This window comes from Pseudophryne corroboree, chromosome 3 (assembly GCF_028390025.1).
Source record: "Pseudophryne corroboree isolate aPseCor3 chromosome 3, aPseCor3.hap2, whole genome shotgun sequence".
Taxonomy (NCBI): Eukaryota; Metazoa; Chordata; class Amphibia; order Anura; family Myobatrachidae; genus Pseudophryne; species Pseudophryne corroboree.
In genome coordinates this window covers 742,928,018-742,945,126 of record NC_086446.1, presented here as the reverse complement: position 1 = coordinate 742,945,126, position 17,109 = coordinate 742,928,018, and the positions used below count along the sequence as shown (strand labels likewise).

Sequence of the window (17,109 nt, the reverse complement as noted above, 5' to 3'; positions counted from 1 at the left end):
CATTTATTTCCAAGCATACAATGTGGCCACCTAATGCCTGGCTTTACCCCATAGTGCCTAGACAGTATGTCCAACGCATTTCGAGGTGTCTCCCTCCTCCCTCCATGCTCTTATGCTATAGAAGAGACGCAATGTGCAGGCGTTACCGCCACATCAAGGTCCACCCTCCTACAACTTTCTAACCCTTTCATTACAAGATTAAAAAGTTGCATTATTTTGCTCGTTTTGTTTTTGTTACATGGAGCAAAGTGCACCTGCTGGAATATAAATGGAAGACAGAAAAGGGGCACATTGTGCTAAACATGGTAATAAATCCAATCTGCAAACTAAGGGGGACATTTACTAAGCAGTGATAAGAGTGGAAAAGTGAGCCAGTGGAGAAGTGGCCCCATCAATCAGCAGCTCTGTATAATTTTATAGTATGCAAATTATAGATGTTACTTCAGTGCTGATTGGTTGCCATGGGCAACTTCTCCACGGCTCACTTCTCCGCTCTTATCACTGCTTAGTAAATGTCCCCCTAAGTGTAGTTATTGCCCTTCTTTGTAGATTTGGCGCGTTTGCTCTGTATGTACTGAAGCAAGGAATGTCTTCACTGTGTGCAATTCCTCTAATCACCCAGTGTATACATCTCATCCTCTGTAATCTAAGCACATTTCACCACAGCATGTCGGAAATCTGCTGTAATACCTACGTCGGCAACTAGCGTTCCATACAGACGATTCCTTTTAGATGACACAAGGACGATAATATATACTTCTGGCTACAGCAGGAATGCTGGTGCCTGCATTTTCTGGGCTTCCTGTCAGGATCACCTCACCTGCACTGCTACCAAATTTGGTTTCAGTCACATCTGCGTTTCCAAACTCCAGCCCTCAGGGATGTCTTGCGAGTCTCCTAGTTGGGGCACAGGTGTATTTATTACTGGTTGACACATTTTAATAGCTCTGCAAGTGAGGCTAATTATAGGACTTGTGATACTGAGGTAATCTGTAAAACATGCACTGCTAGTGTCTCTGAGGACTGGAGTTGGGAAAAAGTGGCCTATGCGGTATAGCCCTATCATGTCTGTACATAAATTAGGTGGTCACAGAGAAAGTAGCGGCTACATTTGTGTAATGAGGAACAACCGTATATTTGTTTTTCATTGTCAGTGACTAAGGATTTTCATTTTACACTTTTGCTATACATGATGAGGAACGTGGTAAGGAAACCTGGTGACGAAAAATATGCTGTAACCCGTAGCAACCAGGCTGTCTTTCAGTAGCAGATTACAAAATAAAGATCATTCATTGGTTGCTACAGGTTGCCACCGACTTTTGCCAACCAGTTTTCATGCCTTAGCAATTATGTGCAGAATATGAGAAACACTGGGGGAGATTTATCAAACCTTGGTGAGAGATACAGGGATCTATTCATGAAGCAGTGAAAAGAGGAGAAGTGATCCAGTAGAGAAGTTGCCCAAAGCAACCAATCAGCTGCTCGGTATAATTTTCTAATATGCAAATTATAACTGTTACATCAATGCTGATTGGTTGCCATGGGCAACTTCTCCACTGGCTCACTTCTCCTCTCTTTTCACTGCTTCATGAATAGACCCCAAAGCACCAAGCAATCAGCATTTAACTGTTATGTTACAGGCGGTGTTTGAAAAATGACAGGAGTTTATTGGTTGGTTCTTGATCTCGCTCTAAGCTTTGATAAATCTCCCCCACTAATAACCGCTGAAGTAAAAAAAAAACAAATTACAGTAAGAAAGCTTTTATCTGTATATGGTTTCTGTTCACAAAGCAACACAATGAGCACGTGCTCATCTACCCACCCTAATAATATGGTTGTAAAACTCCTTATAGCCTTGTAATACTAAAAACAGTCATTACTAATTATAGTAAGCTTATATTAAACCGGTCTGGAGGCATTTTCTAGTAGTTAGCCCTCCACATTGTGTGGTTTTTATTACAGAACAATGTCTTCCTCTTTGAGTAAAACAAAGACTATCCCATATATGCAATTAATTGTGGTCCTTTCCCTACTGAGGGATACATGCAGTGTCGGACTGGAGCATGAAGGGCCCACCGGGGGTATGCAGTGGTAGGGGCCCATGATTAGAGGTGTGGCAAGCCACCGCAGAGGTTTGGCTAACCATTATAGAGTACCTGGTCTGGACTCCTTGATTACTATATAAATTATTAATGCTAGTGCATGCATGATAATGTGCCAGATTAATGACAGCAGTGTACTGTAGAGAATACATCATAATCCTGTGCAGTATAAGGTAACATATATATATATAATATATCATTCAAGTGCACAGTCTGGAACCTGATCCCTAGAGGAGGGCCCCCCAGGCAGTGGGGTCTACCGCTGGTTTCCCCTGCACCCCCTGTGGGCCAGTCCGAGCCTGGATAAATGCAACCAGCATTGAGATTTTGTTGCTTGTGCATAAAAACAGGGTGATGTGAATCAAAGTAAAAAAAATGCGCTCAAACCACCGAAAATGCCATTTTCTGAGATTTTACTGCATTCCCCATATGCACCAAGCTCTGGAGAGTGAACCTTTCCAGAGCTTGGACCCAATTTGGCAATGCCATGAATAGATGGCATTGCCTTATAGAAACCTTTGGGCTTCTGTGTCCCTCGCAGTAGGACTCCCAGGTCATAAACCCAGACGTCCTTATATTGCAAAGGACAGGTCTTATCGGGAGAGCTCCCCTTTGCAATTTTACAAGCATACTGGCGTTACTAAACGCCGCTATGCTTGCGATCAGTGGCGGGATGAATTGCATGCAAAATGCGACGCTTGATGCATACTGCCCTATGTCCCATAATCCCATATTGTGTGGGTTATTCAGGTTTGTTAGTAAACCAAAAAAGTTAGCAATTGGGCAAAACCATGTGCACTGCAGGTGGGGCAGACATAACATATGCAGAGAGACTTACTTTTGGGTGGGTTATATTGTTTCTGTGCAGGGTAAATACTGTCTGCTTTATTTCTACACTAGCATTTAGATTTCAGTTTGAACACATCCCACCCAAATCTCTCTGCACATGTTACATCTGCCCCAACTGCAGAGCAATAGAAAAACAATATAAATAGAGTGCGCTGTCAACGGCAGCCTGTACAGGGAAGGTCAGTTCCCTTAGTTATATATAGAGAAGAAAGAATGAGTACTGGCGCCGGCTGAGAGTCAGAAATATAACAGACAACTGAATCAGTAGTAAATTTAAAAAATGATTATTTTTAATAAACTTTCTTAAAGGAGATAGTCTACTCCTTAATTATTTAAAACAATTGCATAAGCACAATAGGTATTTTAAAATGCCACAAGTACCCCTCCAAATAAATGTCCACTATCCCTGGCTAGGACTGAAAATCCACAGTGTTGCACAAGTTCATTAGATGGAAAGTAATTTTACCAGACGTATTTCCGGATGATATCCCCTAGGTCTCCTGTGCAAATGGAGACCAGATGGCAAATGGGGGCAAGTCCGAGTCTGTGAAGAACTTGTGTGGAAGTTTGATCCAGTGGAAACTGTTAGGTCCAAATATCGCCAGGGTGTGGATGAGGATTCTGGTACTTGTAGTTCTGCAGGAAGGTCCAACGCGTTTCGCTGGTCTAATGGGTGCCAGCTTCCTCAGGAGCAGCATGGTTTTGACCATTAGTGTGTTTTTTTGGCTGGCTAACAACTCTGAATAACCCTGTGTCCTCACACATCTAGTCTCAATACCCCACGCAAAGCAAGATGCCTGGCATGAGTGAGCCGCCAGATCCTGTGCACCCCTGCTAGCATTGGGCGTCTTTTTTGGCAAAAATGCTTCTAAGTCGCAATGCAATGCCATTAGAACACATCAGGAGACTGCTGATTAATACGATATAGGACACTTGTATATTGTGTGTGACGGAGTCTCTATACGAAGCACAATGGAACTTGTATTGGAAAAGAGCTGCGGCTGCTACATTGTAGCACTTCGTGCACAGATCGAGACACAGTCATATCACATTGCTAATAAGATGTATTTTAGTCAAATAAGACGCCGGCTCAAGCGGAGTCTCATGAGCGGAGTCTCATGGGAACTGTAGCGCCAAGAAGGGCTGTTTGGCGTGACTACAGCCATGATGTATGAGGACATATCTGTAGCACTGAGGGACAGCATGAAACTGTGTAATTGAATACCTCCGGACTCTTAACCTAGACGCTCCCCACTCCCCTCCCCTCCCCCCCAGCAATTACCACATTTTTTGAATCGCCCCTTTTAACATCAAGTGGTCCCATCACTTTTCAGTGTGAAAGAAAATGGCCGCCAGGGATGTGTCGGCAGCTTAAATCACATCACTTGCTGCAATCTATTAATACGACCCTAAATTAGATCTGGATGTACTTGTCTGGTACATCTGTTTTCAATCTATGGTAAAACAAATGTAATATACACATGCCTTTACTTGGATGTAGCTTGAGGGAACCAAGAATCCACAAACTGTACAGTGACTATTCCACATTTAAATAAAACGGTTCTATCCTTCAGATACTGTTACAAGAGTCCAGTGCAAAACAACACGTTCCCCACAGGAGAAAAGCAGGGCCCTTCTTTACAGTAAATCTTCATTTTATTACACAGTGATGGCTAGTGCTGCAGAGAGTATGCCAGGACAGATTAGGCCAATAAACTCTTCATGCAATGATGTTCTCAGTGTGGTCACTATGCAGTGTCTTATCTTGGGGTGGCCTCAGTTGTGAAGCGGTCAGGTCAGAACGTCCTGCACCAGGTCATTACAATGATGACAGAAGCAGGTAGTATCACAGGACATTAAAACCACTTAACTGACGATTTTTCCCTTCAGAAGCGTTAACAACATTGTTTTTTAAAATGTATTTTACTGAATAAAGTTGAAAAAGTATTTTTTTTAAATATTTAAACATTATATTATGCACATCTGCAAAACGGATCTCCTCGTCAAAAACGGGGGGGACAGGGTGGGACGGCGCAGTCGCATGAAATCTGACCATGCCAGTTAAGTGGTTGCACTGATCCTGGGGGAAGCAGGCACCTGTCCAATTGTGTGATTTTATTACTGAGTACAGGGCTGTATGTGACAGGGGCAGTGTCACGCTGTGACGGAGATAAACACTGTACAGTGGATGGAGCTATTCCTCCCTGCAGCACAGAGTAGATTGTGAGGTGTTAGGGAAGACAACGACAGGAACAGTGTGAGGGAGGGAATCCAACTGGCCACAAGGTTTTTACCGTAATAAAACCTTGCGCCCCCCGTGCCCACTTTTGGATTACAGCGGGTATGCACAGGGTTTTCAGCGTTGGAAACCCCTCAGCACGATAAAAAAGTAATAATGGTCTCCGGTGGTCTCAGCGTCTCCCATCTATTTTTGCACTGGGGAGCGGGCTGCTGGGAGATGTAGTTCTCCTAACTGCTCACATATACTTACATCGCTGCTGCAGCAGTCCGGATCCTGATGCTGGGTGAAGAAGACACCGCTACAGAAGGTTAGTAAATACAGACTTATTAAGATAACTGGAAACTTCCAATTGCTTAATTAGTCCTCAGGGTGGTAGGGGGGGTACCAGAGCAAGTCCCGGTGATTATTCCAGGGACTGTCTAAGGAGGCCGGGAGCATGGGCATCAGGAACTGTCTCAGGGGGCCGGGAGCATGGACATCAGGGACTGTCTCAGAATGCTGGAGCATGGGCATCAGGGACTGTCTCAGGAGGCTGGGAGCATGGGCATCAGGGACTGTCTCAGGAGGCTGGGAGCATGGGCATCAAGGACTGTCTCAGGAGGCTGGGAGCACGGGCATGGACATCAGGGACTGTCTCAGGATGTTGGGAGCATGGGCATCAGGGACTGTCTCAGGAGGCTGGGAGCATGGGCATCAGGGACTGTCTCACGAGGCTGGGAGCATGGGCATAAGGGACTGTCTCACGAGGCTGGGAGCATGGGCATCAAGGACTGTCTCAGGAGGCTGGGAGCACGGGCATGGGCATCAGGGTCTGTCTCAGGAGGCCGGGAGCAGGGCATCAGGGACTGTCTCAGGAGGCCGGGAGCATGGGCATCAGGGGCTGTCTCAGGAAGCCGGGAGCATGGGCATCAGGGGCTGTCTCAGGAGGCCGGGAGCATCGGCATGGGCATCAGGGACTGTCTCAGGAGGACGGGAGCATCGGCATGGGCATCAGGGACTGTCTCAGGAGGCCGGGAGCATCGGCATCAGGGACTGTCTCAGGAGGCCGGGAGCATGGGCATCAGGGACTGTCTCAGGAGGCCGGGAGCATGGGCATCAGGGACTGTCTCAGGAGGACGGGAGCATGGGCATCAGGGACTGTCTCAGGAGGATGGGAGCATGGGCATTAAGGACTGTCTCAGGAGGCTGTGAGCACGGGCATCAGGGTCTGTCTCAGAAGGCCGGGAGCAGGGCATCAGGGACTGTCTCAGGAGGCTGGGAGCACGGGCATGGGCATCAGGGGCTGTCTCAGGAGGCCGGGAGCATGGGCATCAGGGGCTGTCTCAGGAGGCCGGGAGCATGGGCATCAGGGGCTGTCTCAGGAGGCCGGGAGCATGGGCATCAGGGACTGTCTCAGGAGGCCGGGAGCATCGGCATGGGCATCAGGGACTGTCTCAGGAGGCCGGGAGCATGGGCATCAAGGACTGTCTCGAGGCTGTGAGCACAGGCATGGGCATCAGGGTCTGTCTCAGGAGGCCGGGAGCAGGGCATCAGGGACTGTCTCAGGAGGCTGGGAGCACGGGCATCAGGGTCTGTCTCAGGAGGCCGGGAGCATGGGCATCAGGGGCTGTCTCAGGAGGCCGGGAGCATGGGCATAAGGGACTGTCTCAGGAGGCCGGGAGCATCGGCATGGGCATCAGGGACTGTCTCAGGAGGCCGGGGGCATGGGCATCAGGGACTGTCTCAGGAGGACGGGAGTACAGGCATGGGCATCAGGGACTGTCTCAGGAGGACGGGAGCATCGGCATGGGCATCAGGGACTGTCTCAGGAGGACGGGAGCATCGGCATGGGCATCAGGGACTGTCTCAGGAGGCCGGGAGCATGGGCATCAGAGACTGTCTCAGGAGGCCGGGAGCATGGGCATCAGGGACTGTCTCAGGAGGCCGGGAGCATGGGCATCAAGGACTGTCTCAGGAGGCTGTGAGCACGGCCATGGGCATCAGGGTCTGTCTCAGGAGGCCGGGAGCAGGGCATCAGGGACTGTCTCAGGAGGCTGGGAGCACGGGCATCAGGGTCTGTCTCAGGAGGCCCGGAGCAGGGCATCAGGGACTGTCTCAGGAGGCCGGGAGCATGGGCATCAGGGGCTGTCTCAGGAGGCCGGGAGCATCGGCATGGGCATCAGGGACTGTCTCAGGAGGACGGGAGCACAGGCATGGGCATCAGGGACTGTCTCAGGAGGACGGGAGCATCGGCATGGGCATCAGGGACTGTCTCAGGAGGCCGGGAGCATGGGCATCAGGGACTGTCTCAGGAGGCCGGGAGCATGGGCATCAGGGACTGTCTCAGGAGGCCAGGAGCATGGGCATCAGGGTCTGTCTCAGGAGGCCGGGAGCATGGGCATCAGGGACTGTCTCAGGAGGCCGGGAGCATGGGCATCAGGGACCGTCTCAGGAGGCTGGGAGCATGGGCATCAGGGACCGTCTCAGGAGGCTGGGAGCATGGGCATCAGGGACCGTCTCAGGAGGCCGGGAGCATGGGCATCAGGGACTGTCTCAGGATGCCTGGAGTATATGCATCAGAGACTGTCTCAGGAGGCCGGGAGCATGGGCATCAGGGACCGTCAGGGGAGGCCGGGTCATGGGCATTAGGGACTGTCTCAGGATGCCGGGAGTATATGCATCAGAGACTGTCTCAGGAGGCTAGGAGATCACCTAGAGAGAGTCTGCCATAATTCTCCCTCTTGCACACTGAACAATGCCCCCAGCGATGGTCACAATCTGGTCCATTTTCAGAGTGTTTACCAAAGTAGCAGATAAAAAGACTGAAGGCCTACATGTGTATGCAACTAAATGGAACCTGGTTGATAGCACAGTGCTCAAGTGGTTAAAGGCAGTATATATATGCTTACTCAATATTAAAAATAAATAAACACTGGAAAGTACCGAACGTACAAACAAACAAACAAACAAACAATCTAAAAAAAAAAAAGGTGCCGTCAGTTTTCAGCCCTGGGGCCGTGCTTTCAGGTACATTAAATAAACCACATTAAGTGCACTGATGCTGCTTCTGGCTACAGGGTTTGCACTTCCACACCTATAGGAAAAGAACCTGCTCCTAGCCGGCCTTTTGCTAAACAAAGCAGATGACATCACTGCATACATTTGCTGATCACACCATTTGGCAACTTGTTGCTTAACCGTTCCTGCACCAAGGACACGTTAATGCAAATTACCGATAGCTAAATGAAAGGCTTTTAGCAAGAAAGCCCACAGACTCGTTCGCAGCAAAAGATAAAAAGCACCACACACCCACACCGCAGCTTAAATATGACTAATGCAAATCTTCACAAAGCTCCAAGTGGGCCTTGTGTATAGCAGAAAGCTGCACATCATAATTACAGGCTGATTCCCAGTGTAAACACTATGTACTGTAGTGCAGTGGCAGAACCAGCTCCTCTGTGCTGCTGGTAGCCAGGTCTATGTACAATACTGTATATAACCACGTAGCGCAACACATCCCAGCATCCAGTATAAGCCATGCATTCATTTTCTAAGTGACTGAACGCAACAGCTTGATAAAAGACGGGATAGTGAACTAAGCCAGCTTGTACTGATTCACTCAGAGGAGTGATGCTTTTACTGTACTATGGGGCAAATTCAGACCTGATCGCTAGGCTGCGTCTTCGTACAGCGGGCGATCGGGTCTAAGCGTCACACGGGTACAAAGCGGATTGCCGCTCAGCGATGGGTTTGTGCAAAGGATCCGTTCGCACGGGCGTTCGCAAGGAGATTGACAGGAAGAAGGCGTTTGTGGTTGTCAACTGACTGTTTTCTGGGAGGGGCTGGAAAAACGGTGGCGTATCCATGCGTTTGCAGGGAGGGTTCCTGACGTCAATTCCGGTCCCGGAAAGGCTGATGTGATCACAGCTGCTAAGTAAGTCCTGGGCTGCGCAGAGACTGCACAAAATCTGTTCGTACAGCTCTGCTACACATGCGTTCGCACACTTGCACAGCGAAAATACACTCCCCTATGGACGGCGACTATGCAAACGCTGGACTGCAAAAAAACCCTAGCGAGCGATCAGGTCTGAATTAGCCTAATCATGGGAGGCGTGGCCATGCACCCTTAGAAAAAATACAGAAAAAAATAGTACTTTAAGGGGGACATTTACTAAGCAGTGATAAGAGCGGAGAAGTGAGCCAGTGGAGAAGTTGCCCCATCAACCAATCAGCAGCTCTGTATCATTTTGTAGTATGCAAATTATAATGTTACTTTAGTGCCGATTGGTTGCCATGGGCAAGTTCTCCACTGGCTCACTTCTCCGCTCTTATCACTGCTTAGTAAATGTCCCCCTAAGTACCTAACTGGTCACACTGCAGCCCGGCACACAGCAGCGCGTGCTGGGCTGAGGAGAAGAGCTGCAACTGCTGCTGCCAGGTAAGGGGGGACGTCGACTTGGGTCCAAACTGGTCCCCTCCATCAGGCCTGGGCCCAGGTGAAAAGTACCTGCCCCCCCCTGAATATATATAGAAATGTATTAATAAGGGCCGCAGCAGATGTCGGACGATTTTTTGTCGCCGGATTGATTAGATTAGTTGCCCAACTGTGGGCGGGACCGTCCAGATATGGGTTCCTGTAGGCTGACCATACTAGCCCTTTAAACTTGGACACTCATGAATTACATGAGTGGCTGATTAAAACCAGGTGAAAAGCAGGCTTGAAGTCAGCCAGCCACAGAACCTGTGTAATTCATGAGTATCCCAGTTTAATGGGCTAGTATGGTCAGCCTAGTTCATGATGCTTTATTTGTGCACTACTGTTGAAGTTTATACTGTAGGTTTAGTACACATTTATATCTTTAGCACACATTACACATTCTAACACATACAATTGCCAGGCACACTCACTGTGTCCTGCCATCTACACCTAGGAAACGTCTGTCCTACCCACTCAGTACACGTCTGCACCCCCTTGACAATAGCATCCATCTGCAGCAGGCACACCTCCGCCATCAGAAGCACGAACCCTTCTGCAAAAGCTGCATACTGGACAATTATGTCGCAAGGTTTGGCACCATGTGGAACCGTGCTCAGCCTCCATAGAGGACCCCCGTTAAATGGTTCCAGCTGCCCCCACGCCTGTCCTACCCACTCAGTACACGTCTGCACCCCCTTGACAAAAGCATCCTTCTGCAGGCACACCTCCGCCATCAGAAGCACGAACCCTTCTGCAAAAGCTGCATACTGGACAATTACGTCGCAAGGTTTGGCACCATGCCGAACTGTGCCAACCTCCATAGGGGACCCCCGTTAAATGGTTCCAGCTGCCCCCCCATTCCCAGGGGTACACGCTGACCAATCACCTGGGCCTACCAACACTGTACACACAATGTGTGACAAACCCTTCATCAGAAAGCCAGAGTTCTAAATGAATGCTTACATTTTAAGGTCAAAGATCCATCCGGACATAAGAACACCGGACTGCGGACTGTTACAGAAGGGATCGCTCTGGCAATGGCACAGCATAGGTTAACAACAACAGATTCTAACAATAATTCGAGTGCAACAATTGGCAGGGATGCGATCACAATAAAAACATCACATGCGCTATATAATGTAATCTTAGTCAGCTGTATGTTCATGTGATTCTGGCGGGGAGAGCGGGCGTATGGACCCATTACTGGCAGTGACTCACGATGGAAACTACAGTATGGACTAATGGTGCCTGCCATGAAAAACTAGTGGCATAACAAAGAAAGAAATAAGCAATTAAAGAGACAAGCAACAACTACCAGCCACAACAGGTGTGCCACTATACGTACAAGGAAACCAACATAGAAATTCAATGCATACTAACTAAACATGCGACAATGTACACTGTATATATTATACGCTGTATATATTATTATTCTATCTCAATGGGTTGAGACCTGAATTACACCTGTGAATCACTCTGTGATGATCATTTTTTATTTATTGACATCACATCTTTACATGGATACGCTGCTGTAGACAAGTGCAGTATATCAGGGTTAAAAGCACAATGGTAACTTGCATAAAGCCTCAATTATACCGGAGAGTTAATAATTAGCCGGTAGAGCGTAATAAGTACGCCAAGGGAGGCTGCGTGGTGATCCACGGCAAATGTCACAACAACCCAGGTTTGGGTGCCTACCCATATGCGTGTGGCAATCTGACGCAGTTTAGTAAGAAACAAACACAAAAGATCATTTTCTTTACATCAGTACCAACATATATCCCTGCCACTCTTATCAATCGGCAAACGCTGCATCCGTATCATGGCACACCAGCGTGGCAGTGCCCCACCTGATAGGACTAGGGTTTATATTGTATGACAAGGCACTGGATGGCACGGCACTACCAGGTTATCACAATGCACTGGTCTCCAGTGCGCTTGGTCTGCCCTATGGCCTCTGATACCAGTATAAACAGAAGTGCCCGCTGGCATGGGGCATAATGAAACATCTGTGCAGAAGTTTGTTAGAACCCCCTCTCTTCCCATTTCAGTTTACATTGCAACCTGCAGCTTTGGGTGTTACGCCCATGCCCACATGCACAAATAGCACCCTAGACAGCACTTTTCATGTACCCCCTGGCACCTGGCAGAACTTACCCTGGGTAAGGCCTAACCCCCACCCCCCTGTTCCTGATATCCCCAGAACAGACAGTGATCTAACTCCACAGAAAAGTTCTGTCCTGTGCCCAGGTGAGCCCCTAACTTCTGCCAGTTGGCACATGCCCCGGTGCCAGCTTACTCTCCCCCCACCAGCTCACTCACCCCTGTGATCTGCCCCCATTCCCCAGGCAAGAACATGGAGGGGGGTCTTCTCCGGCCTCCTGCTGCTGCCCAGGGACCGGTACTCCCACATCGGTGCCCGGGATGCCTACCTGCCCTCTCCGGTAGGACTGTGCCATCCGCTCCGGAGCTGCTGTCCTACCATCACCCACTCCCGGCTGCTGCTGCTGCCTCCGCCTTCCGCTCCCAGGCTCCGGCTCTCCCCGCCCCGCCTGGCCGCTGTCACTGAGCCGGCCCATCGCATACCAAGCTGGGGGCGTCATGCACCGCCCTCTCCCGGTCTCCCGGGCCTGCCCACTGTGGGGCTGCAGAGCAGATCCACCCGTGCCAGCCTTTACTGTGCCCACCCAGGGAGCGACAGGCTGTGGTACAGGCACCAGCAGTATATGGATGTCATATGCATTAGTGGAACGTCAGCATTACTAGCTGTGATGTTACCAGGCACAGCACATTGCCTTCTGTGCTATGCTGCACTATCTGTGTGGGGTTTGTATGTTCTCCCTGTGTTTACGCATACATTTCTGGGTAATATGTGTACGCTATATAGATATCTATACATACATTTACTAGCAGCGGTGCGTGCAGTACTGCAGGAGCGCCAACTTTTTAAAATGATCAGGGCGGACATGCCGCATTTACCGGAAGACTCGAAAATGCGATGCATACGGTGGACTGCAGGTAGAACAAATATAGGGGGGATCTAGGGGCATATTTAGGAATAAATGGGTCCTTGACACGAAAATTAGAATTTATCGCCTCCAGTAACAGCTTCAGAGGTGGGGCTGCAACGCAGTCCAAAATTCAAATAGGGGAGCCACACCGACTGCCAGTGAGACCCGTCTATTAATCGCTGCTTTACAGCAGTGTGGTGAGTGACGGGAGCCTCCCAACTTCCCCTCCCCTACCGCAGGACACTGGGGTCGGTGGGTGGGACAGCGGGACAGGCCCAAAAACACGAGACTGTCCTGTGAAAATCGGGACAGTTGGGAGGTATGCCTTGGGTATTTATGTATATCCCCATCTATGTGGCTGCTGATTGTTTTCTCCTCTCCCCCGGGTACATACACAATACATAACTTAAAATTTAGTTTTTCAAACTTAAATGAAAGTTTTTTTCCCCTTATTACTTTTACAGGGACACCACTGCAGCTCGCCAGCAACACAAAGTCACATTCTCTGAGCTGCTGTTTCTTAATATTTTGCTACTTGGCTGACATGAGCCAGGCAGGGGTACAGGAGGAGATAGCCGCGCAGCGCTGGGGAGCTACAGCCGCAGATCAGTAAGTTCCTTTTTTGTGTAAAACAGAATATATTCAGAACTGAATTACACCAAATCTTATTTCTCTGACGTCCTAGTGGATGCTGGTACTCCGTAAGGACCATGGGGAATAGACGGGCTCCGCAGGAGACTGGGCACTCTTAAAAGAAAGATTAGGTACTATATCTGGTGTGCACTGGCTCCTCCCTCTATGCCCCTCCTCCAGACCTCAGTTAGAATCTGTGCCCGGCCAGAGCTGGATGCACCTAGTGGGCTCTCCTGAGTTCACTAGAAAAGAAAGTATTTGTTAGGTTTTTTATTTTCAGTGAGATCTGCTGGCAACAGACTCACTGCTACGAGGGACTGAGGGGAGAGAATCAAACCTGCCTGCTTGCAGCTAGCTTGGGCTTCTAAGGCTACTGGACACCATTAGCTCCAGAGGGATCGAACACAGGGCCCGACCTCGATCGTCCGTTCCCGGAGCCGCGCCGCCGTCCCCCTTGCAGAGCCAGAAGACGGAAGATAAAGATGAAAAACGGCGGCTGAAGACTCCTGTCTTCATTAAGGTAGCGCACAGCACTGCAGCTGTGCGCCATTGCTCCCATAGCACACCACACACTCCGGTCACTGTTGGGTGCAGGGCGCTGGGGGGGGCGCCCTGGGCAGCAATTAGTTTACCTTTTGGCATAAATAGCACATAATACAGTGTATAACACTGTATATGTGCAAAAACCCCGCCATTAACATTATAAAAAGCGGGAGAAGCCCGCCGCTGAGGGGGCGGGGCTATCTTCCTCAGCACTGCCAGCGCCATTTTCTCTTCACAGCTCCGTTGGAAGGACGCTCCCCAGGCTCTCCCCTGCAGTATCCAGTACGACAAGGGTAAAAAAAGAGAGGGGGGGCACATAAATTTAGGCGCAATTTGTGTATCAGCAGCTATTGGGAAAAATCACTCAGTATAGTGGAAAATCCCTATGTTATATAGCGCTGTGGTGTGTGCTGGGAGAGTATTATGGACTCGGCAGTGGACAGGTGATGCTGATTCTAAAAGGCACATGGAGGTTTTGCCTTATAAGGGTGAGGAATTGTTTGGGGACGGTCTCTCGGACCTCGTATCCACAGCAACAGCTGGGAAGTTGACTTTTTTACCTCAGGTTCCCTCACAGCCTAAGAAAGCACCGTATTATCAAGTACAGTCCTTTCGGCCTCAGAAAGGCAAGCGAGTCAGAGGCGCATCCTTTCTGCCCAGAGGCAGGGGTAGAGGAAAAAAGCTGCACCAGACAGCCAGTTCCCAGGAACAAAAATCCTCCCCTGCTTCCACTAAGTCCACCGCATGACAGTGGGGCTCCACAGGTGGAGCCAGGTGCGGTGGGGGGGCGTCTCCGGAACTTCAGCGACCAGTGGGTTCGCTCACAGGTGGATCTCTGGGTTCTACAAGTGGTATCTCAGGGATACAAGCTGGAGTTCGAGGCGACTCCCCCTCGCCGTTACCTCAAATCAGCATTGCCAGCGGCTCCCAGGGAAAGGGAGGTAGTGCTGGCGGCTATTCACAAGCTGTACCTTCAGCAGGTGATAATAAAGGTTCCCCTCCTTCAACAGGGACGGGGTTACTATTCCACAATGTTTGTGGTACCGAAACCGGACGGTTCGGTGAGACCCATTCTAAATTTGAAATCCTTGAACACTTATGTAAGGAAGTTCAAGTTCAAAATGGAATCGCTCAGGGCGGTTATTGCAAGCCCGGAAGAGGGGGATTTTATGGTGTCGCTGGACATCAAGGACGCTTATCTGCATGTCCCCATTTACCCACCTCACCAGGAGTACCTCAGGTTTGTGGTACAGGACTGTCATTACCAATTCCAGACGTTGCCGTTTGGTCTGTCCACGGCACCGAGGGTATTTACCAAGGTAATGGCCGAAATGATGATACTCCTTCGGAAGAAGGGAGTTATAATTATCCCGTACTTGGACGATCTCCTTATAAAGGCGAGGTCCAGAGAGCAGTTGTTAGTCAGCGTAGCACTTTTTCGGGAAGTGTTGCAACAGCACGGCTGGATTCTGAATATCCCAAAGTCGCAGCTGATTCCTGCGACGCGTCTGCTCTTCCTGGGCATGATTCTGGACACAGAACAGAAGAAGGTGTTTCTCCCAGTGGAGAAGGCCCAGGAATTGTCATCTCTGGTCAGGGACCTCCTGAAACCAAAACAGGTGTCGGTGCATCACTGCACGCGAGTATTGGGAAAGATGGTGGCTTCTTACGAAGCAATTCCTTTCGGCAGGTTCCATGCAAGGATCTTTCAGTGGGATCTGTTAGACAAATGGTCCGGATCGCATCTTCAGATGCATCGGTTGATCACCCTGTCCCCAAGGGCCAGGGTGTCTCTGCTGTGGTGGCTGCAGAGTGCTCATCTTCTCGAGGGCCGCAGATTCGGCATACAGGACTGGATCCTGGTGACCACGGACGCAAGCCTCCGAGGATGGGGGGCAGTCACTCAGGGAAGGAACTTCCAAGGACAGTAGTCAAGTCAGGAGACTTCCCTACACATAAATATACTGGAACTAAGGGCCATTTACAACGCCCTGAGTCAAGCAGAGCCCCTGCTTCAAAACCAACCAGTGCTGATTCAATCAGACAACATCACGGCGGTCGCCCATGTAAACCACCAGGGCGGCACAAGAAGCAGGATGGCGATGGCAGAAGCCACAAGGATTCTCCGATGGGCGGAAAATCACGTGCTAGCACTGTCAGCAGTGTTCATTCCGGGAGTGGACAACTGGGAAGCAGACTTCCTCAGCAGGCACGACCTCCACCCGGGAGAGTGGGGACTTCATCCAGAAGTCTTCACGCAGATTGTAAACCGTTGGGAACGGCCACAGGTGGACATGATGGCGTCCCGCCTCAACAAAAAGCTAAAAAAATATTGCGCCAGGTCAAGAGACCCTCAGGCGATAGCTGTGGATGCACTAGTGACACCGTGGGTGTACCAGTCGGTTTATGTGTTCCCTCCTCTTCCTCTCATACCCAAGGTACTGAGGATAGTAAGAAAGAGAGGAGTAAGAACTATACTCATCTTCCGGATTGGCCAAGAAGTACTTGGTACCCAGAACTACAAGAAATTATCTCAGAGGAACCATGGCCTCTGCCTCTCAGACAGGACCTGTTACAGCAGGGGCCCTGTCTGTTCCAAGACTTACCGCGGCTGCGTTTGACGGCATGGCGGTTGAACGCTGGATCCTAACGGAAAAGGGCATTCCAGATGAAGTGATTCCTACGCTGATAAAGGCTAGGAAAGATGTGACAGCACAACATTATCACCGTATATGGCGAAAATATGTTGCTTGGTGTGAGGCCAGGAAGGCCCCTACAGAGGAATTCCAGCTGGGTCGATTCCTGCACTTCCTACAGTCAGGAGTGACTATGGGCCTAAAATTAGGATCCATAAAGGTCCAGATTTCGGCCCTATCTATTTTCTTTCAAAAAGAACTGGCTTCACTGCCTGAAGTTCAGACGTTTGTTAAGGGAGTGCTGCATATTCAGCCCCCTTTTGTGCCTCCAGTGGCACCTAGGGATCTTAACGTTGTGTTGGATTTCCTGAAATCCCACTGGTTTGAGCCACTTAAGACCGTGGAACTAAAATATCTCACGTGGAAAGTGGTCATGCTATTGGCCTTAGCTTCGGCTATGCGTGTGTCAGAATTGGCGGCTTTGTCGTGTAAAAGCCCTTATCTGATCTTCCATATGGACAGGGCAGAATTGAGGACTCGTCCCCAATTTCTCCCTAAGGTGGTATCAGCGTTTCATTTGAACCAACCTATTGTTGTGCCTGCGGCTACTCGGGACTTGGAGGACTCCAAGTTACTA

At 49.7% G+C, this 17,109-nt stretch overlaps 1 protein-coding gene across 4 annotated transcripts in view; it reads right to left on the bottom strand.

Annotated features, from left to right (window-relative positions):
* The window catches only part of LOC135056751 (stress-induced-phosphoprotein 1-like), a 141,930-nt gene extending 129,674 nt beyond the window's left edge, over positions 1 to 12,256 (bottom strand). For 2 of the 4 annotated variants that reach the window (XR_010244061.1, XM_063962293.1), the window contains exon 1: positions 12,082 to 12,255. Coding sequence is in view for 2 of the 4 variants with exons in the window: in XM_063962293.1 (XP_063818363.1) it covers positions 12,082 to 12,252 (171 nt within the window). In the remaining 2 variants the exon portion in view is untranslated. Of the gene's footprint in view, positions 1 to 12,081 lie in introns of all 4 variants that reach the window. The other 2 variants (XR_010244062.1, XM_063962292.1) reach the window with 2 other exon arrangements.
* Positions 12,257 to 17,109: the final 4,853 nt, after the last annotated feature.